Raw genomic sequence first — 22,202 nt, 5'->3', positions numbered from 1 at the left:
CAGAGTGAGTCACACTTGCAAAGCATGGAGGGAGGATCCAGTAACACAACAAACCTAAATTGCATCTAATGACATAAACAGAGAATAATGATGCGGGGAAGACTGCCAGCCCGGAAAACAGAGCGAAGGAAGTCAACTTGCAAATAAGGGGACCGCGGAGGACACGGGCACACGGCAGCCACGTGGAAACCGGGAGCAGGGAAGCGACGTAACACTTGATCCAAAGAGAAACGTGAACTCCATGGGGGTAGCAGGGGTATTTCCGTCTTTGCACTCAGAAGCTTCCTCCCGGGAAGAGCTGAAGAAGCCTCCCCATCAAATCTGTGAACTCAAAGTAGAGTTGGAATCTTGTCAAAGGGAAGGAGGGCAGTGAGCCTAATGTCAGGTGTCTCCGCTCAACAATCGCTTTCACTTTCTTGATTCTGCCCCAAAGTCTTTTTTTTCTTTCTTAAAGATAACGAAGCCATTCTAAGACATTTAATATTACCTTTCTTTTTATTTTTGTTTTTATTTATTTCTTTTTAAGATTTTATTTATTTATTTGACAGAGAGAGAGAGACAGACACAAGTAGGCAGAGAGGCAGACAGAGAGAGAGGGGGAAGCAGGCTCCCTGCTGAGTAGAGAGCCCGATGTGGGGCTCGATCCCAGGACCCCGGGATCATGACCTGAGCGGAAGGCAGAGGCCCAACCCACTGAGCCACCCAGGCGCCCCTATTACCTTTCTTTTTATAGTCATGGGAAAATTATTTCAGGATTCGGAGCACCAAAACGTCCCATTGTCTCACACCAGTTGGCGACAACATGCAAGTAAAGCCCAGTTCCCCCCCAACAGGTAGGAGGTGTTTTGTAACCATGTAAGCATTCAGGCAGAGTTGAATTCCTCCTATTTGCCAGCCTTTCCTGGGACCCTCTCCCATTACTGAGCTTGCAACACTGTATTTTAAACACTGTCTCTTTGCATGCCTGCTTTACCACCAGCCAGCACTCTCCTCAAGGCTGCTTTGCTTTTCTGCCTCTGCCGTGCCTAGTTCCGTAAACAGTAGGTGCTCAACAAAGGCAAGTTGGCAAACAAGCAAATGAAAAATTATTCTATGCACCTGCATGGAAAGTGAAAAAAAGTCTTTTCTTAAATAAAAAGTGGGTCCAGGAAGGAATCTGAGTTGCCCAAACAATATTGAAAGCACCACCCCTCTTTACCTGAAATTCTTGTATGAGAAAGGAAGGTCTCTAGGGCATTTAGGAAGTGTTATGGATTGAATGTTTGTGTACCCCTCTCCCCCCGAAATTCATATGTTGAAGCCCTAACCCCAGGGAGCCACACCAGACACCTCCACTTTCTTGTGCTGTGGTGTCCCTCCTTAAGCAAGCATCATGACAGGCTCATGGGCACAGCTGGAGCACTTACAACTACAGCTGTGGGGATGGGGGAGGGGCAGCAGAGGTATGAGAACAAACCCCGTGATGGGCTACCTCTTTTTAAAATCCTGTGTAATGGACATAATGTCATCTGTCCTGCCTGTCACTATGGGTTTACTGAGGGGCTTGATGCCCCAAAGGCTAGCGAAATGCGTGTGAAGAGAAGGTGGAGGGGGGATGCAGCCTCTCTGAAATGTCACCTCTGCACTTCTTTTTTTTTTTTTTTTTTAGATTTTATTTATTTGTCTCAGAGAGAGAGGGAGACCGCGCAAGCACAGGCAGACAGAATAGCAGGCAGAGGCAGAGGGAGAAGCAGGCTCCCTGCCGAGCAAGGAGCCCGATGTGGGACTCGATCCCAGGACGCTGGGATCATGACCTGAGCCGAAGGCAGCTGCTTAACCCACTGAGCCACCCAGGCGTCCCCACCTCTGCACTTCTAAGCACAGCCTGCGTTCAGGACTTTGCCATTAGATTCCTTTATCTTGGAGGAGGCATCATCTCTCTCGGCCTCAACCTTCTCATCTGAATCACACACATAACTGGGCCACCTACAGAGGGTTGAGGTGAGCATCGTGTGGCTGCCAGCTTAATCACCATGTCCCCATCCTCACCCAGCAGGGGTCTGTGGAATAAATCCCCTGAAGGATAGTGTGTGTCTGTGCCAGGGAAGCCACGAAAACGTCTTTTGGGAAGGGATGTGGAAAGGAAGAAAGGAAGGTCGCACTGAGCCCCCACTGAGCCCCCACTCCGAGGCATTTCAAGACAGCACGCAGTTTCCAGCGTACACATGGCTTGCACTAGACTTTAAAACTAGCAAGAAGAGCAAGGGCGATCAGCCGCATTTCACAGAATCACGAAACCGAGGCTTGTAACCCAAAGTCACCGCCTGCATTCACTGGAGTTAGGGAAGGAAGCACCAAGGTCTTGAAACCCAGTCATCTTCCCCTGAACCAAGTGGCCTCCAATCAGGGAGACTGGGCAAGCAGAGAGAAGGGCCCAGGACACGGTCACCCCCACTTCTGAAGGGGCCAGGCTACGGCCACGAACACGGCTTAGGAGAGAGCGAGCTTGGGAGCCGAGTTCTGGCTTTAGCACCTTTGTCTCTACGCTCTTGTCCACGTCACTCACCCCTCTCCGTGTCCTCGCCACGGCATGGAAATGGCACTTCCTTACAGTCCTCAGGGCTGCTATGAGTCTAGACGAGCCCAGGCCTGCAAAACGCCCAGGACCGTGCCTGGTTCCGTGTCAATGTGAAACTGGCTCCGCCGTCGTTCCTTTGTCCCTCACCCGGGGCTCCGCAGGCAGCTGCTCACTTGGAGTTTACTGAGTGGCTAAGCAGAGCGCGGCCCTTTCCTGGCAGCACCGCCCCAAACAAGCTCACAGATCAGAGTCTAGAGGGCTGGAGAACCAGAATCTGAACACAAGCATGTGTTTATCACTGGGGCTGCTTAGAGCTTCTGTTCCAGAAAGCGGCGCCCACAGATGCCTTTGGAAGGGAGTAAAAGCAAAAGGAAGAAGCAATGGTAAAACCACTGTTGGCGTCACAGTGGTGGCAGACCAGGGGGTGGCCAGCCCTGGGAGGGGGAATTATAAGAGACAGCAAGGCAGGGCCACACCCAACCCATCGCTGCCCAGATGGGGACAGAGCTGACTTCTACAGGGTGCTAGAACAAGCCCCACAGCCTGGTCCCACACCCTCTGTGACATTTTCATGACAGCCCCATAGGGGAAGTACTGCTGTTATCCGCATTTCACAGATGAAGAAGGGAAGCCTAGAGAAGTGAACTCAGGCGGCTTTCTCAAGGCCTCACATCTATCACCCATGGAAGGAGGACTTGGCCTGATTCTGGAGCCTGTTCTTTTAACCCTTATATAAACATTGATCTCTTCAAACCCTTTACAGTTCACAAAACATTTTCCCATCCCGAGGACATCCGACTCACCATCTGTTGTGTGTTGAATTCAGGCCCTCGTTGAAAATTCGTATGTTGAAGTCAACCCCCAGGACTTCAGCATGTGACTGTTTGGAAAGAGGGTCTTTGCACATGTAATTAGTTAAGATGTGGTCACCCTGGAGTAGGGGGAGGCTTATTCCAATGACTGTCATCCTTATAAGAAGGGGAGATTTGGAGACAGACACTCACACAGCACCCCATGTGAACACAAAGGCAGTCATGGGGTGACGTGTCTATGAGCCAAGGAACCCCAAAGATGCCACTAAGGGACCAGCCCCACCGACACTTTGATCTGGGACTTCTGACCTCCAGAACTATGAGACTAATACATTTCTGTTGTCTTAAGCCATTCAGCCTGTGGTCCTTGGCTGTGGCAGCCCATTTTCAATGGAGGAAAGGGATGCCCAGAGTGGAGAGCGCCTTCCGCAGGTGGCAGGGGAAGCAAAATCCACAGCGTGCCCACCTGCCAGGATACGGCCCTTCTCCGTACATTCTCTGACATAAGCATGTGCTCTAGTGTTCCGACGACCTGGTCTGCCGCAGAGTTCTCTTCCTTCTCTGCTGCTAGCGAGTAGGTCAGAATCTGCGATTAACACATCAGTACAGACACCTCGGAAAATATTTGCAAATGGTCCTTCTGGTGTCACCTTGCAAATGAGACCTATAAAGTGATTGCTCCATAGATTTGGAAAGCAAACAGAAGCAACCAGGCATTTCTAGCCTTGGAAGCAGCAGAATTTTGTCTAGGTCTTTTAAAAACAGTCAAGAGCAGCCTGCATTGACTCCGTGCCTGGCTGACAAGAAACTCCAGTTTTGTGATATATGTTCAGCCGAACGATAGACATGAAGGCAAAAGCGATCATTTTCTTCATCGCAGAAATGTACTCGTTGCTCAGCTCCCAGGAGGAGTGCTTAGCTGTGAATAACCCTAATCCGGCACCACGCCGTGGTCTCTGGTGGATACAAAATTGTCTGGTTAGAGCCTGGATGCTTAGATGCTGCACCAGGCTGATGGACACATCTGCCTGGAGGCCCCAGAAATCTTCTCCACAGCGTTCCCTGTGTTCTCCTTGCTTGGTATCTTGCCTGAGAGCCCCCGGCCCCAAAGATCTCAACCTGGCGGCGTGGAGGGGGATACATCTGCATTGCCCTGCAGGACTAATAGCTAGCGAGCACTTAATAGCCCTCAGGCACGAGATCATTTAAGTCCTCCAACTAGAAACTGCTGGAACATACCATTATTTTCTTCATTTATCTTCCCCCGCCCCCTTTCATCCATTTTTCACAGGTAACTGTCTAACTGTCCATGAACATGCTGATGGCGGCAACAAGCCCAGGGGTTCCTCTTTTGGGGTTGGGGGACATGGCAGAACTGGGGAATGTTGGGGATCCTGTTGCAGGAGAGCCAATGCCATCCCTGAATCTTGAAAGGGGAGCAGGACTTTCACAGGACAGGGGTGTGAGAAGGGCATCCTAGGCAGAAATAACCGAGAACAGCACGAAGACGGGCACGGGGCCACAGAGACCCGGGTTCTTGAAGAACCGCAGCGGTCCCAGTTGGCCAGAGTGAGGATGGCACAGCTGGCCCGTGGTGGGAGCCTGTGCCTGCTCCACTCCCTCCCCCTGTTCTCACGCTCAGCCTCCTGGCCTCCCCATCATGTCCCGCTCAGCCACATGCACCTTTTCCCAGGGTTCGGATGTGCCAGCCTCCTCTCTCTCTCTCTCCCGCTTCCGGACCTGGGCCCAGGCTGTAGGATACGCCTCGGTCTCCCTTCTCTTCCTGTGGGTTTTATGTCCTACTTACGTAACCATCTGGCTGTTCATTTCTGCCACCCTGGCTGCTCCCTCAGTGTGGACCCCCATCTTCCCACTACAAGTTCGTTTTCAGAGCCCAACTCTCTATTTGCTGAATGGATGAGGTCTTAATTCCCAATTGCTGCTGTTAACAACTGCCCCCTCCCCCGCCCAAACTCAGTAGCTTAACACAACACAAATTTATTATCTTACAGTTGTGCAGGTCAGAAGCCTGAAATGGGTCTCTGCATTAAAGTCAAGGTGTGTGCGGGATTGGTTCCTGCAGGATTGGTTCCAGGATTGGTGGTGGTGGCGGCCCCACCCCCGATGGATGAGCCCGCCAGAGCTGTGTCTCAGTTGGCCCATCTGTTGGGCAGCTCAGAGCAGGGTGGAGGGCGGGTGCGTGGCACGGCCTGCGGACAGGGTGGTGCTGGGATGTTTGAGCTGCAGAAAACCCACGTGACCCAGGCCTGCGGGGAGACCGTGTGTGGAAATTGGGAACGTGTGTGTGCGTGTGGGGCAGAAGTGACTGTGCTGAACTGAAAAATCTAGGATTCTCCTTGAGAGAAAGGGGGACGTGCAGCAAAGGAAGAATGAAGCTTAGGGACATGAAGCAAACTAGCCGTCACTCCTGGGGACTCAGTTTCCTCATCTGGAAACTAGAGGAAGGGGCCAGATACACAGATGGTTTCACAAAGCCATACAGGGAGGATGCTGGAAGGACTGAGGCCGGGGATCGGGACTGGCCAAGCTGGACCTCCGCCCATCTCCCCTTGTCCCGGCTCTACACAGCCCTTCTCTCCCCCCTCCCAACGATGTAACAGGCTTACTGAGATATGATTTGCCTGTCGTACCGCAAAATGAATTATAGTGCATATAATGTATATAATGCAATGGGTTCAGTATAGTCAGCGATGGGCAACCACCTGTCATTTTAGACCATTTCATCCCTCCAAACAGAAGCACCATACCTCTTAGTGGTCCTTTTCATTCTCCCCCAGACCCCCCAGCACTAGGCAACCACTAGTCCACTTTCTAAACAGCCCCGCCCTGGAGCCTGCTCCTCCTGACTGTTTTCGGGGCTTTTGTTCTGCTTATGGGAGGCTTATGCTGGCTGTCAGCCTGCCTTACCCACGCATTCCCTTCCTGACCCTCTGCATCCAGGCTTCTGCCCTCATCATCTTACCGAGAGGGCTTTCTGTAGGGTCAACATGATCTGGGGCCAAATCCAAAGGCTTTTCCTCTATGTACTTCCCAACTTGTCAGCAGCAGCCAACACTAATGACCTGTCAGACGGCCATAGTGGTCCCTGTGCCATTGCCCTGTCTGTGGATGCCTCCTCTTTTGCCTGCTGCTTGAAAGCTGGGGGATGCTGGGGTTCTGGCCTTAGCCCTCTTCCCTTGGCCTCAGAGAAGTGGCGCGGACTCAAGAACCAATCTGTCTTGGTGCGACTGCCAGCGTGGCCACGCACCAGCTGTGTGACCTGGGGCACTTTCGTCACGAACCCATGATCTCGTTTGTGCCATGGTGACAGTAACAGTACCCTCACTCGAGGTTACTGTGGGGATGCAGTGAGTTAATCTACAGAAAGTGCTCAGCACACAGAGACTAGCCATGCCATGTGTTCGCTAATGTGATTATTTTGCTTATTCTTTTGTTCATTGAGTTTATTCATTGTCATTTTTTTCATTAACTTTGCTGCATCAGACTTCCCCAGGCTTCAGATTTTCATTAAATTCAATATCAGCAGGAGCTTGGGGGCAAGTGTAGCTTCCTGAAAGCCTGACATTGTGACCTGGAGGATGGGAAGAATGGCGGCTGGGTGTTAGGGCTGTTGGGTGGTCCACATGGTTTGATACGTGCAGAACACTTGGAACAGTGCCCGACGCACAGTGAATCTTCTGGAACTGGCGGCAGTAGCAGCAGCAGTAGTAATGGTAGCAGCCAGTATCCTCCTCTCTCATCTCCGTGTGACTGGGGGTTTGACTTGTGGACATCTCCACCTGCATGTTCAACCATCACCCTCAAACCAAACTTACAACCAAGCTCTTGAGATTTTTTTTTTGCGGTAGTATCTACCACTGCTGAGTAAAATGGTATTTGCCAGCACCTCACTCCCGGTCTCCCAAGTTACAAGACGACTGGTCCTCTCTGACTCCTGCTTCTCTTTTATTTCCAATTTTCATTCTCTCCAATGACTCCAACTCGCTTAGTCTCTCCCATTCCACTGCCCCTGCTTCTGTCTGGGGCTCACTACCCATGCCTCAAAATCTGCAGTGACCTCCTGGCCACGCCATATGCCCTCAGTGTGTCCAAACTAATGTACCCATGATGCAACACACATTGCCTGCTTTGGGGTGATGTCTTTAAAATACCCTCCCTACCCCCAACCATGCCTCAGAAGAAGCTTCTGAATTTTTAAAGAGGGTCCATGCCAGCCAGTTGCCATCTGCCATAATTAAGTGGGACTTTCCATGGTTTCTCTTTGAGTTGCCTCCTTAGCTTGACTTTGGACAACTGTGTCCGATGCCTGGCTTCATCTTCTGTTAACTTCCCAGTCTGGTGTTGGAGTCGAAAGCTGCCATTTTTTTTAAAGGTTTTTTTTTTTTTTTTTTGACAGAGAGAGAGATCACAAGTAGGCAGAGAGGCAGGCATGGGGGGAGGGGGAAGCAAGCTCTCCGCTGAGCAGAGAGCCTGACTCGGGGCTTGACCCCAAGACCCTGAGATCATGACCTGAGCATGAAGGCAGAGGCTTAACCCACTGAGCCACCCAGGTGCCCCAAAGCTGCCATTTCTTTGCACTGACAATCACACCGCCCACCTGGCCTTGTCTCTTGGGTAATTCCACTATCTCTCCCCAGTTTCAACATTAATCTGTCTCTTAGCAAGTCACCCTCTTGCTGAGAACAGGTAAATGTCCCTATCAAGCTCAGCATTGTATTATTTTTTCTTCCTTGATTCTTTTAGGCAGACCTGTCTCTGTACAGGTTTTGTGATGGCATAAGATGAAAGGCACACATGTAATTAAACCCCAACTCTTCACATGAAGGGAAAAATGCAGGGGAACTACAATGAGGGTCACTTAAATAAGTGACTGCATTTGGATAGTTAGCTTCACGACAGTCGAGGCAAAGAGAGATGTACAAGGAAGGGCATAATTAACATAATTTGCTAAAAGGTAATCATGCCAGATTGCTGGGGTGGCAGATTTTCTCCTACTTTCAAACAGAAGGATGACATCATTTCCTAGATCAGCTCCAGCAGGATTTCGGCAATAACAGGCATGTTCTTCTATCTCTGCGTGGTCTAATATGGTAACTACCAGCCACATGTGACTATTGACTACTTAAAATGTGCCTAGGACCCCTAAGGAATGACTGTCTAATTTGACTTAATTAATTTACATTTAAATAGCCACCTGTGGCTAGTGGTACCATATCAGAGAGTGCAAACCTAGACAATTACCATAAACAATCTTGTAAAATGCTACAGACAATGCCTTTAATAAAAAAGGATTTTAAAACTGCCAAAGATCTCCATGCAACCCTGTATGAGTTTGCTGGGGCCACCATAACAAAATGCCATAGATTGTGGAGTCCCAAACAACAGAGCTGTATTTTCTCACCATTCTGGAGGTTGGGAGTCCCAGGTGAGTGCCAGCAAGGGTTGGTTATATTCTGGGCCTCTCTCCTTTCCCTGCAGATGGCTGTCTTCTTACCGTGTCCTGACACGGTCTCTCTGTGTGTCCATCCTTGGTGTCTGTCTGTCTGTCCTAATCTCCTCCTCTTAGAAGGACAGCAGTCAGACCGGATGGGGGCCCACCCCCAAGGCCTCATTTTAACCAAATTAATTCTCTAAAGGCCCTGTCTCTAAATACAATTCCACTCGAAGTCCTGAGGGCCAGGGCTTCCACATAGGTGTTGGAGGGGGTACGCGGGTCAGCTCGTCACAGAGTCCTCCCTGTGCTATGAAACAGCCAGTGGGCAAAGGCGTTGGTAATCAGAGCTATATAGTCACAGGTGTATCACACTAGCATCACACTTAGGACCAAGACGGGCTTCTGGAAATTGAACGAGTCAGATGGTGCCATGTTCCTTAGGCCACACTCTCAGAGAGCAGCCACCTCCCCTAGAACATCAACTCCTATTTCTCTGCTTGGCGGCGAAGGCTGTCAATGTGACTCCATTGACCAGACATACTTCCTCTCCTCCTTCGCCAGCCACCTCTGCTCCGTGTTTTGCTCAACCCCCCTTACCCTACACTCCTGCTTCTGAGATTTTGTCACTGTCCCCCCAGCTTGGAGTGCCCTGTTTCGTAACCCCAACGTCATCCAGAGAATTTGTATCCTTCTGATCTCAACCAAGTCCCACCTTGTTCTTGGAGCCTCTTGTGAGCACTTATTCTTAATTAACGTCATTCCCTCTCGTTTTCAAATCCAATTGCCCTTGAAAACAGTACCCCATGACCAACACCTCAGTGTTGTCTCAGAAACTAAACCATAAACTTAAGGGTTGGGGAACCCTAAAATAGTACTAGCACATAGTAGGTCTCAGTAATGTCACTGTTGCTTGGTTGACAAATATGTCTCATTCCTTTCCCACCTCTGAACTGTTTGGAAAGATGAGCTTTTTTCTCACTTAATGTACAGCTGCACATTTAATATCTGGAGGCAAACCTGAAGCTGGCGCATATCTCTGCTTCATGTATTAAATTTACAATAAAGTCAAAGACAGATGGCTAAAAAGAAACACTAAATCGTTTCTGAAATTATTAAATCTTCTAGTCTGCGGGCTCAGAGAGCCCAAGAAAATCTTCTTTTAATCCCTATGGGTTTCATATTCCATCGATGAAGTTCCAGAGCTGGCCTGAAAAGCAATTTTATGAAATCATTTACCAGAGGGGCGGGGGAGAGCATTACAGTCATCCCTCTGAGGTTCGCCAGTAATAAGCACGCTCTATTTTCCTCAAGCCCAGAAGAGTCGCGTGGGCTTGATAAATAACTTGAGTTTGGCCCAACTGCAGCTCTAAACAGATGTCTGTAAATATTGTGGAAAAGAACCCCCAGAAAGTTGGTGGGTGTTCCTGATGAGTGGCTGTGGACGTTTTTGTTGGCAAACAGGCAACGGCTGTCTGTCTCCCCTTTGTGGATGACTAGCTTGCCATAGGAACATGTGATTGCTTTGTTTTCCTACTGACAATCTTAACCAATATGGCTTCTTTTAAAGCAGTGTTTCTCACCTAGTGGAGGTTTTGCCCCTCCACTCATCCCACTCAGGAGACCTTCCACCATGTCTAGTGGTATCTTTTATTGTCATGGCTGGCAGTGGGGGGCGCTACTGGTATCTAGTGGGCAGAGACCAGAGATGCTGCTAAAAATCCTACAAAGCATAGGGCAGCCCCCACCCCTAGCCAAGGATGGCTTGGCCAAAATGCCAATTGAGCCCAAGTTGTCTTAAAGTAGTAACACCTTGTCTTAGTATGTCTTATTCATTGACTCATTTATTCATTCATTCAATGCATAGTTATTGTTGAGCCTACACAATACCGGCGTAGTCCTGTTTCCGTGTATTGCTGGGTTCATCAGTTCACTCATGAAATGCCTGTTTGTTGAGCATTGACTCTGTGCCAGTCACTGGGGTCTTGAACGGCACAGGCGGGGTCTTTCTCTGCAGTTTACTTTCTAGTGGAAGGGAGACAAGCGTCTCAACAAACCAACAGATGACCAAGATCATTTCAATCATTGAATACAACGGAGATCGTTGAACAGAGTAAAACGAGCCCCCTGGGTGGGTGGCTGTGTAGGAAGCCCCTTTCAGGAGGGGCTTGGGGGAGGGCCTCTCTGTGTAGGTCACGTGGAAGGTGAGGTATGAATGGGTGGAAGGAAGCGGCTCTGAAATCTGGAGGAGTGTTCAAAGTACCTCCGTTCCTGAAGGCTTAGGTAGTTTCGGGACCAGGGACACGCAGGCCACTGAAACTCAGACGGAGGAGGCGAGGTGGGCAGCGAGAAGATGATGAGACGGGCAGGAGTTACGACCAGACAAGGCTGTCCAGTCCAGGAAAGAGTTCAGACTGCGCATCAGGTGCAGGGGGAAGTCACGTGGGGATTTTAAGTGGGGTGGACACGGTCTGGGTTAGGGAGAGACAAGTCCACTTGGGCTGCTGGTGGAGAATGGGAGGTAGAAGGGAGGGGCCAGTCAGGAGCTCACCGCAGGAGGGAGGCCAGCTCGGGCCACAGAGCCCTGAGTGGAAAGGAGAGCGAGTAGGCGAATTTGGGAAGTATTTGGGATAAAGTCCCCCGACTTGCCTGGATAGGATCCATTACTCAGTCCACCGCAGCTTTGCCTAAGCTTCCCATCTCTGGTCAGTATGGGTCCTGAGAGCCTTGCTCTGCTTCCTCGGCCGAGCCTGTCCTGACTTAACTCCCACATGCACGGGGCTCCTCTGTCCCCCACTGCCTTAAGTGAGCAGACCCTCCCTAATGAGAGCTGAGCTCAGCTTAGCGCCCCCTCCCATTCCTAAATCGGTCAAGAGCTTCCTTGAATATCAGACTTCTGCAGCTGCAGCCTAGCCCCCAGCCTCACCATTTTTGCTTCTTCCCTGGTGGATCATACCCTTAGGGTCCCAATGTGGCACCTTCTGACCATGACCCATCAGCAGCCTCCCACGGGGCTTAGGCTACAATCTGGATTTCTATCTGGTCCCTGCTCACCAAGTCAGACACTCCTTTTTTTTTCTTTTCCTTAACCATTTTTTAAATTTAAAATCAATTTATTAGCATTCTATAGTATTAGTTTCCATGGTAGAATTCTGTGATTTATCAGTTTCATACAATACCCAGTGTTCATTACTTCAAGTGCTCTCCTGCATGCCCATCACCCTATTACCCCTCCCCCTATCTCTTCCCCACCCCAGCAACGCCCAGTTTGTTCCCTATAGTGAAGAGTCTCCTGTGGTTTGCCTCCCTCTCTGTTTTCCTCGTATTTTATTTTTCCTTCCTTTCCCCTAGGCTCATGTGTTTTGTTTCTTAAATTTCACATATGAGTGAAATCATACGATATTTGCTTTTGACTTATTTCACTTAGCATAATACCATCTATTTCCATTGCATGTCATTGCACATGGCAAGATTTCATTCTTTCTGATGGCTGAGTAACGCGTGTGCGCGCGCGCGTGTGTGTGGCTAGATAGATAGATACACAGATATACACCACATCTTCTTTATCCATTCATCCAGGCCTTTTCTGTAGTTTAGCTACACTGCTTCTATAAACATTGGGGTGCAGGTACCCTTTGAATCACTATGTATCCTTTGGATAAAGAGCATTCCCACATTTGCTCATACCAACCTGTGGAAAGGGGCCACATAACCGATCCCTCTAATCCTTGTCCTTTTACTTTTGAGGGTCTCTCTGCTTTGCAGGCACTTTCTTTATAGCTTTCAGCCTCTTTCATGTCCCAGCGCCAATGACACCTAACCTTTCTTGTGTGAAGTCATTCTACAGAAGGCAGTTTCGATGGGAGCGATACCAGCCTCACAGGGGTGAAAACTGGTTCTTGGAGGATGAAAAAAAATCTTACTCTTTTACTCTGTAAAGCACAGATACACATGCAGGACGTAACCAGAAGGATAGTCTGCTAGAGGAAAGGTAGGTAGCTGAATTGTTAACGAGAGAGATAGTATACCCATGGTATTAAAATATCATAGAGGGGCTTCATTTGGAAGAGAAGTCTAAAAAGTCTCCTGCGGGGGCAGGTAACAAGGAGAAAGAAGTTGAAAACCACTGGTCTGTAGAAACTGTCTCTCCACTCCACTTACTTGCCAACATACACCCTAATTTAATTCCTTTCAGAAACTTAGGACAATTGGCAAATACCCTGCTGATTTCTGTTCACTGCCCAGAATCTTCTGCACTTCCCCCATCCCTCCAAATGTAAGCTCTGTGAAACCCACATATCTGGGCTGTCGTCCACTGTGTCTCGAGCATCTGCACAGTGCTGGGCACATAGTAATCATCCAGTATCTATTGTGACCAAGCAATGATTTCAGTTATGAGAATAAGGACCCAGTGGGTGAACTGGACCCCTCCTCCAGGGGTCAACTCTCACTTAAATGCTTCCCTTTTGAACACAGAGTTTAAGCCTTCTTCCTTGTCCCACAGTCAAGTTCATCTCCTAGCCCTTGTCTTCACTCCCCCCAGTTTTCTCTCCTCTCTGATCACTGAGAACCAGCAGCCATGCAGTCAGCCCTTCCTTATGCCACTGAGACACCACCGTGAATACTGCACGGATGTCTGACTCGGTGAATTAAAAACATTTCCACGAAAAGTATAACAGTAGGCCAACCATCTTGGAAATTACACAGCAGAAGGAATGCATGATTATCTGATTTAACAAGAAACTGAATCATAGTGACCATCTGCAAAAGAAAAAAAGACTGGAAGGACGCAAGCCAAAATGTTGGCAGTGTTATCTCTGGAATGTACCCTTGTAGTTCATTTTCTCCTTACGCTTCTGTTCTTAATTTAGGACTTTCCTACAATAAGCCTCTATTTCCTTCAGCAGAAAACACCAGGGTTTTGGTGGCTGGTTTTTGAAAAAACCATTCATGATACTGCAGAGTGAGTGGCAAATACAGGTGTACCTCTGGTCCACCCACCCAAGGCCAGATCTACTTGATTACATGGGGACCCCCGCAAAGCTTTTTCTAGGGCAATTTCTGTGCTTAGGGGAGCCATGGGATTTTGGCCAACACAGTTCATTAGGCAAACGGCACCAGCTCTATTGCAGGACAGTACCTGCTATCTGTTCCACAGAACATTATGTTCGTTAGCTTTCCCAAGGATGTCTGTGACTCCCCAAAGCATAAAAGATTTCTTGCATTGTGAGGCACTCACCCATGCAAAATACAAAAACCAAACGAACACAGAACACATTCCCACATATTTTAAGGTATTTCTGAGGGAGCTTCATGGGTCCCTGAAGCCAATGGCCCGACCGAGGAAGATTACTCAGTGAAATGTCTCTTTAAACCTGGGCTATACCTTTTTATTTTCCAAGACTGGCTCCCCAAATTTCCGGAACTTCCTTGACCCTGGAGGCTCTTCTAGACCCTGCCTCCTCCTAGCATGTCCCACCTGCCCCAATGCAGCCAGTTCATGCTTCAGTGTCCCGAAACGTTACGTGACGGAGTCTTGATCTTTTTCATGATCAAGGAACACTTCCAATCCGAGAACTTTTGGCAGATCCATTAACAAACACACTCCATCCATTACTAGACCCAGTAATTCGTGCATAATTACAGTGCCCACTGGGACAGCTAACAGCGTCTCATCTCGCAGGGTGTCCCAGCCCCTGAGTCTAGCACACAAAACATTTTGGCTCGGAGCCACTGTCTGCGCCCACCTTGATGTCAGCCACCCACAAGGGGATGATACAAATGATGCTACAGCCATAGTCTTGCCCTCTGAGAAGCCAGGAGTTCGTCCACACCCGTGAAAACTTGGTGGCCTGGGAATGGCTCCTAGTACAAGTGGTACATTGAGGCACATGATTTGAGAATCACTAGGGAACGTAGAGAATTTCTTACCTCCGAAGCCCAATGCTATATAGGACAGTGACTCTTCAGACCCTCATTTAAAGCAAACAAACCCGGAGAATAATCTTTGAATAAAATACTGTGCATCTGCCCAAATCTCCCTGGGCTCAGCAGAGATTATTTGCCGGGGAACAACATCATTCTTACCTCCTCCAGGGCCCAAAGGGAGTCCACCACGGGCTTGATCTTCTTCTGGTTGTAGAGCCCAATGAGTTTGTCCACCACTCCTCGAATGAGGCCCGCGCGGCCCTGTTTGAAGAGCAGGTTCAAAAGGGAAAACCCCGCGATGACTTTGTTCTCTTCGTAGAGCTTGATGGGGTTCACCTTCTCGACCTGCCACCACTGGAAGGAGAGAAGGTGCCCATTACAGGGAGCCAACGGCAGCCACGTTCACTGTATTGTCAGGTAGAGAACAGGGCTGCAGCAGGGCAGGGCCCAGGGGACCCGGTGGGGTGGGGGTTGAGGGGGGTCCTTGTTGGGGTATTTTTTCCAAACAGCCATGCAGCCAGGCAGCCCTGGGAGTGCAGAGTGAGGCTTCTGCGCCGAGCATGAGGTCTGGGTGGGAGAGAGAGACAAACGTCCTGAGAATAGCTATCAGGCCACATGTTGTTGGAACCCTGAGGCCCAGGTTTAGAATTGCCCACTCTGGAGATGAATCCTGGGACTACTTGTGCTCCATGTTCCTCTCTGTGCTTCATAGCTCTCAGCTGCAGACCGTGCTAGAGTGCTTCCTCCCAGGCTTCTGGAAGAGTTTAGCTTATGAATAGTAGGGAAGGAGCGGGGTGGTAGGGAAGTCTACCAAGTGTGGTGGGGACTCAGTGGGATGGTGACCCAGCCACAAGAGCAGCTTTCTTAGGCGGAATGATGGTGCAGCTGGAGAGGTGGGTAGGAATCTAGCAGAGGAAGAGTGATACAGGCAGAAGGCACAGCGTGGTGGAGCGTGGAGCCATAGTGTTGGGACAAAGCCAGCAGTTCTCATCGGAAGGACAGTTGGCAAAGTCTGGGAGTGTTTTTGCTGTGGTGACTGGAAGGGAAAGGAATCTACTGGCATCCAATGGGTAGAAGCCAGGGATGCTGGTAAACATCCCACAGTACAAAGAGATATACAAAGAGACATCCAGACCCAAAACGCCGATGGCACTAACATCCTTGATGGGATATGCACAGGTGGCAAGTGTGGCTCTCTCCCTTCGAGCCTCTCATCCCCCACTTCAGACATGAAAGTAAGTGAATAATCCAGAAATGTTTATCCAGCTGCTTTGTTCTGATTTAACTGCATCTCCTTTGGTGCTGGTTAGAATTTAGAATGCCAACTTCCAGTTTCTAAAGGCTCTAGGAGAAGTGGTGAATCGTTTAAATCAGAAGGCAGAGTGGAATGTGATGGGCACATAGGAACATTCACAGTGTTTACGTTATTGGGGTGTTTATTTACATCCCGCCTCTTTCCTGAATTGTGGGAGCTCCCAAAAGCTCGCCAGAGATTTTGATATGTACTTTTTGAAATGGGAAAATCATACTGTTAGGAAAATAAGTGTGAGAAAGACAAGTCAAAAGCAGGAATTAGGTTCATGCACGAAATTCTTTATAATGTACGTCCCCTGAAGGCCTGGGGGCCAGCTCTAGGAGAGACATGTATTTGGCCATGGGCTGGCTTCCCACAAAAACAAAGCAGAGAAATGATTAATGACTCATTTCATGGTGCATCTGCATTGTCTCAGGGAATGTCTGTGAAATGAACGCTTGTAAAATCTGCAATCCCTGCAGCTATGGTTAAGTTCCAGAGCCACACACCTAGTTTTGAATCCCAGTTCTGCCACTTAGTAGCTGGGCAACTTTAGGCAAGTCATCTAACTTCTGTGTGCTAAGTTTCCCTACTGCACCTCACAGGGTCATCCTGAGGAATAATGTGTTAATATATAGAAAGTTCTTGAAACGGTGTCTGACCTGGAGTAGGTTTTCTATACATATAAAATATTTGTTATCTTTGATTTAGTGAGTACGAGCTCTGAACTTGGTGTCAGATTGCTATGTAGGTGTTAGCCACTGTTAATCATTGCTATAGTCTGAAGAGTGAGTACAAGTTCCATAAGAGTTTTAAGGTGGAACATAATTAGGATATCCGAGAGAGAAATTCTTGTATAGTTCCAAGTATGGCCTTGTTTTCTGGGCCTTTCTCCAATACAGAAAAGAAAATTCCTTTCTAGAATCTTCTAGAACAAAGTCATCAACTCCACTCCTCGGCATGCCCTGTCTTCATCTTACTTCTCACTGACCGACTAATAGCAGACCAGGCCTCCACAAGGAAATAGTCTTCGTTCTCGCCCTCCAGCTATCCGGCACTCTTGTAATCAGCACCCCTGCTTTAGGCCGGAGAATCTCAGCCTCCATCCTGGCCGTGTTTTCATGCGTGCCTTCACTGAACCTGGGCACACTGCAATTATTTCATTAACACCGTGTGTTCTGATTATGCGTTTAAGAGAAAAAGGGAAAACACTTCTTACAATTGCATGTAATTTGGGATCACTTTGGTTCCCCACAGCAGGCTGTCAGCATCACGTTAATTACAGCCACAGCAACAAAACAGCTGCGAGTGGCACAAAGCCTGTCTTCAGGGGACTAGCTCCAGACAGAATCCTTCCTCACACTCCGTTCTTGCTCCCTTACAGATTCTGTCGTTGCAGCGATCCTTGACCTGAACGCTGAAGTTCAAAGGCAAAGGCAGGCCCTTCAATTCTAATGTCTCAGGGCAGGGAGGACGAATCATTCCACAATCACTGGTGTTTGGGGGGGTGAAGCCTTGGGCAGCCAGTGTTGGCACTTAGGGGGCACATGAATACCCCGTAGTGCCACACTTAGAATGATTTCTGTGGCTCTCCCTGGGCACCCTATTCAAAATGCCTCCACTCAATCCTGCATCCTGTTTTGAATCCCTGTCTGAGTTCTTATGACCATTTACAATGATCATCTTATTAATATGTTTCATCTATTTCCGTTTGTCTCCCTCATTAGAATGTGAGAGTCACAAGGGGCTGATATGTGCCCATGTCACTCACTGCAATGCCCTGGGGTCTCGCACACATGGCAGGTGCTCAGAAGACACTCACGGAGTGAGTGAATCAATCAGTGACACGCTGGCTGCTTAGGAGGCTTTAGGAGAGGAGAGGAGATGAGACAAGACGAGAAGAAAGCAAGCCCTCCTGAGAAGCAGCAGTTCCCTGTTGGGGGGCAGGGGTAAAAACTGAAGTTCGAGCCCTAATTAGCTTAGTTCTAGCAAGTATTGCTCTAGTGTGGGAATACAGATCTGAGTAGGTTGGAATGCCCAGGGATGTGGTTTCTCAGTCTCAAAGTAACCGCTATGTTCAGAGCATGATTATTTAAGCTAGTGGTTCTCAGATTTGCCTGTGTCTAAAAATCACCCTGGGGGCTTGCTCAAATTGCAGGATCCCATTTGTGTCTCCAATTCAGTAGAATGGAGATACAGAGAAATCTTAAGTACCCTCCAGAGACCTGGGCAGAAACCAGTAAAATGCATTAATGCCAAGTTTATTTTTGACCAATGATTAAAAACACAGAAACTTAAGCAATCTCTGCTGAAATCAAAACAAAGCTTTTCTGAGTTTTTCAGATGCTCCCACCTCTCTGCTTCATTTAGACGAAGCAGCCAAAGTGAACACACAGTCTTTCTTATGTGTAGTGAGCAGGGGGAACATAGGCTTTCCTGAAAATGAATGATGCAGATGAAGGACAAACAAGGTTTAGGTTATTAGGTCAATATCTTTAGACATTAAAGAATATAAGAAGCATAGAGGAGCTCACAACGTGCAAATCGCCATACAACCACAGTACATTTGACACATACGGATACTCACTGACTTTGCAAAGCTAAAGAAGCTCTTGGTCTCTCCAGTCACCATGTTGGATGAACCTGCAAATGAAGGATTCCCAAATCAAGCTATTGCTAGTGAAAAGCAACATCTCTTGCTACACATGGAAGAATGACAGTTGTTTGGTCCAGAACTGTCAAGAGCTTGAGAACAACTTTAATTCAGCCTTGGAAGAATGAGGGAAATGGAGGGAGGAGGTGGCATCAAGTTGACCTGATTTTGACCAGCTGTCACTGGATCAAAGAGGATTTGGTTCCATTCTTCAAGACTGGGAAATGGAGTCCTATGTGAGCCTAACTCGTGGTTTGAATTTGATTCCTGAACAAGTGAAAGGCTTGGGGCTCTGGGCTGGCCTGGGCACTTAAGTAGCAGGGAGAGATGGGACTGAGCTCGAATTTAGATGGGTGGGAAAATGGGGGTACAGAAGAGCAGGTGAGAGTGAATATAGGTTCAGAAGCCAAAGAAATGGTGTGATCAACATACTAGCTCCAAAGAAATTTGAGCAGAGAGGACAAAACCACTTGAGACAAATGGTGTGAGAAACGGAGCTTAGCTAAAGGGAACAAACAATATTCAGAGGGAAGATGGGAGATGGTGTTAGGAAGATTTCCTAAGGTGCTCTTACAGAGAGAAAAGACCGCTTTGTGGGGTTCTTGGGGATGCAGAGGGGATGAAAGCTCTTAGTAGATCAGATGCCATATTGGTGCTTTTTCAACGACTTTCTTTCCTTGTCTCCAAAGGCTGGGAATAAGTCCTTCTCAGAGAACCATTATTTAATGAAAAAGCAGTGTATATTTGAAACTTCATTATTTGGTCTCAGTAAACTAGTAACCAGTCAGTTAATTACTGATCTGCTTTTATGGGGTGACTACCACCAAGCATCATGGTACCAGGCTTTGGTTACTTAGTAATCAATGTAATCAGTTAGATCCTTGCGAGATGGTAAAATTGTATTCTGCCAAGTGATGTCATAGAACTGGGGCAAAATTAGAACTGGTGAATAAGTAAGAAAGAGTAAATTGTCCATCAACATTTGACACACACCTTAGTTATAGCCAATATCCCCATATTGTGCATGGACTCTCATAGCTTCTATTATCAATAATCGTAATAATTGAAGAATTATGCATCCACTTGCAAAGACTTTCAGCTATGTGGCCACTATTGAAAATACCAGAACACTCCAGCAATGGGAAGCTTATTCCCTCTTTTTCTGTCATAATCATGACCAAAAGATGCTTAACTATTTATACCTCTCAAATATCTCTTTTATAGGCTTCTCAATGACTAGCAGGGAAATGAGTATTTTTTCTGAGTAAGAAAGAGCTAAGGCTCAATTTTCTATTGGACCTATGGAGGGCAGAATTACCAGAAATCTCAAACACGGGATAACCCCAGTATCCTTTGGCTTTGGAATATGATATCTGGTTTCAGAAAGGCTTTTATTTGACTTTGTAGAGACTAAAGACTTTGTGGAGACTAATGTTTAAATTAGTTTACAATCATTTAACAGAAGAGAGGGAGAAGAGAAGGAGGCGGTTCTGGGGATCTCATTCTGCTGGAGAAAAATCTCCTAGATATCATTCATAAGTCCCCTCAACCTCAAGAGCATCTCAGGGGCTGCAGAAGCAGAGGTGTGTCCCAACCCTTCAGGGCGTCTTTGTGATCAGGACATACAGGAGTGGTTTAGAATAGGAAGGAGTCATCCTTTGCAACTTCCTCTCCAAAAGGGAAGACTCTCCCTTAAAACCCCCATATCCTAGCCACCCTTCCCATTCTACTGTGGGTCCTTCATTCCTTCATTTTTTGAATTTCATTTGAAGCCATTAGTATTTCCTGTGCCACCTGTGCCACCTTCTGTGCATCAAGCTAATGAATACACTGGCTTGGCCTGCCTTTACAAACCCTTTTGGAATGAGAAATACTCCAATATTTCTATATTCCAATATAGTAGGGCAATAGGCACATATGTTACTTTTATAATTGAAAGTAACTAGCGGCAATAGCAGTATTATGTAAAACATTTAAAAATGAAGCCCTCCTGGAGCACCTGGGTGGCTCATTGAGCATCCAACTCTGCGTTTTGGCTGAGATCATGATCTCATGGCTTGTGAGATCCAGCCCCGAGATGGGCTGTACTCTCAGTGGGGAATCTGCCTGAGGATTCTCTCCCTCTTCCCTTAACCCCCCAAATAGGTAAATCTTAAAAAAAAAAAAAAAAATTAAGCCCTCCCAATCTCATTACCCCATCACATCAACACATTTCATTCATCAGAACTTTTTTAAGTATGTCACACACTTTTGTAAGCATGCATGCCGTGCTTCCTGTTGCAGACCACGTCCCCTCTTCTCTTCAGCACTTACCATATAAAATATAGGTTCCCAGTGGTTTGAGAAGGCTGAGACCTTTTCCAGTGTTATCCCCACAGAGGCAATCCAAAACAATGTCCACTCCTTCAGCAGAGATTCTAAATGGTGTGAAGACAAAGCAAGATACTGTCACCTGTTAGGGACCAAACTTCTGATGGCTCCTCCTTCCTATGTCATGTTGTTTACTCCTAGAATCAGCAAGAACAAGAGCTCTGGGAGTAGCTATAAATAGGCCAGGAGGCCAGGAAGCCAGGAGGCCTAATTTTACCTTTTCCCACCCAAGAACTTCACAGAGCTGGAGGTAGCTACAAATCTGGCTGGTGGCTTATTTCAGGAGCCAGCCTGAGTTAGGAAAGTGAGCATGGACATCATTGAATTCATACATTTGAATTTGTACCTAGCCACCTCAAGTAACTTCTCTGAGTCTTAGCTTTCTCCTTCATAAAGTGAACCAAGCACGTTTCTTTGTGCTGGGGATGAAAGAAGGTGTCAGCCTATTGCCAGCCATGCAAGTCACTCCAAAGTCAGTTACTCAACAATTCCTGTCTATGGAGCTTGGGTTATGGACTAGGCTCTGTCCAAGGTTCTGGAAACAGAAAGGGGAACAAAACCAACATGTTCTTTCTTCATGGGGTTTCCAGTCTAGCAGGGACTAGCTTTTCTCCCCTTCTCCATCTCTCCTCAGTCAGTCACATTAATTTAACTCGCAAACTTGTATTCATTCAATCTCAAGGTTCAATCTAAAATGGAATCATTGAGGAAGAGGGTTAAATAGACAGGTTCTCAAGGTGCCTGGTTGGTTCCGTTGGTTAAGCAGCTAACTCTTGATTTTGGTTCAGGTCATGATGTCAGGGTCCTGAGGTCAAGTCCCACATTGGGTTCCAATCTCAGCAGGAAGTTTGCTCGAAAAGCCTCTCTCTCCCTTTCTCTCTGCCCCTCCTCCCACCCTCTTTCTCTTTCTCTCTCTCTCAAATAAATAAATCTTGGAAAAAATTAAAAAGTAGAGAGGGTCTTCCTATAGCAGTAGAAGGTTCCAGAGTAGAGAGAATCCATATTTATACTGTGTTAAGCAGACGAAACATTTTTTGATCCCTTCCTCCATGAATTTGTTTGTACATTCACCGATTCCCTCACTGATTCATGCATTTAACAAACAGCTACTGGGCTTCCACTGTTAGAAGATATAA

The 22,202-nt window shown here is 47.6% G+C and overlaps 1 protein-coding gene across 1 annotated transcript in view; it reads right to left on the bottom strand.

The window, feature by feature from the left end:
* The window catches only part of VAT1L (vesicle amine transport 1 like), a 133,553-nt gene that overhangs the window by 46,697 nt on the left and 64,654 nt on the right, over positions 1 to 22,202 (bottom strand). Inside the window, exons 5-7 of the mRNA XM_059382098.1 lie at positions 21,010 to 21,113; positions 18,631 to 18,686; positions 14,909 to 15,103 (exon numbers count right to left, since the gene is read on the bottom strand). Coding sequence (XP_059238081.1) covers positions 14,909 to 15,103; positions 18,631 to 18,686; positions 21,010 to 21,113 — 355 coding nt within the window. The remainder of the gene's footprint in view (positions 1 to 14,908; positions 15,104 to 18,630; positions 18,687 to 21,009; positions 21,114 to 22,202) is intronic.

Source organism: Mustela nigripes, chromosome 17 (assembly GCF_022355385.1).
Source record: "Mustela nigripes isolate SB6536 chromosome 17, MUSNIG.SB6536, whole genome shotgun sequence".
Taxonomy (NCBI): domain Eukaryota; kingdom Metazoa; phylum Chordata; class Mammalia; order Carnivora; family Mustelidae; genus Mustela; species Mustela nigripes.
This window is presented reverse-complemented; position numbering and strand designations above follow the sequence as displayed.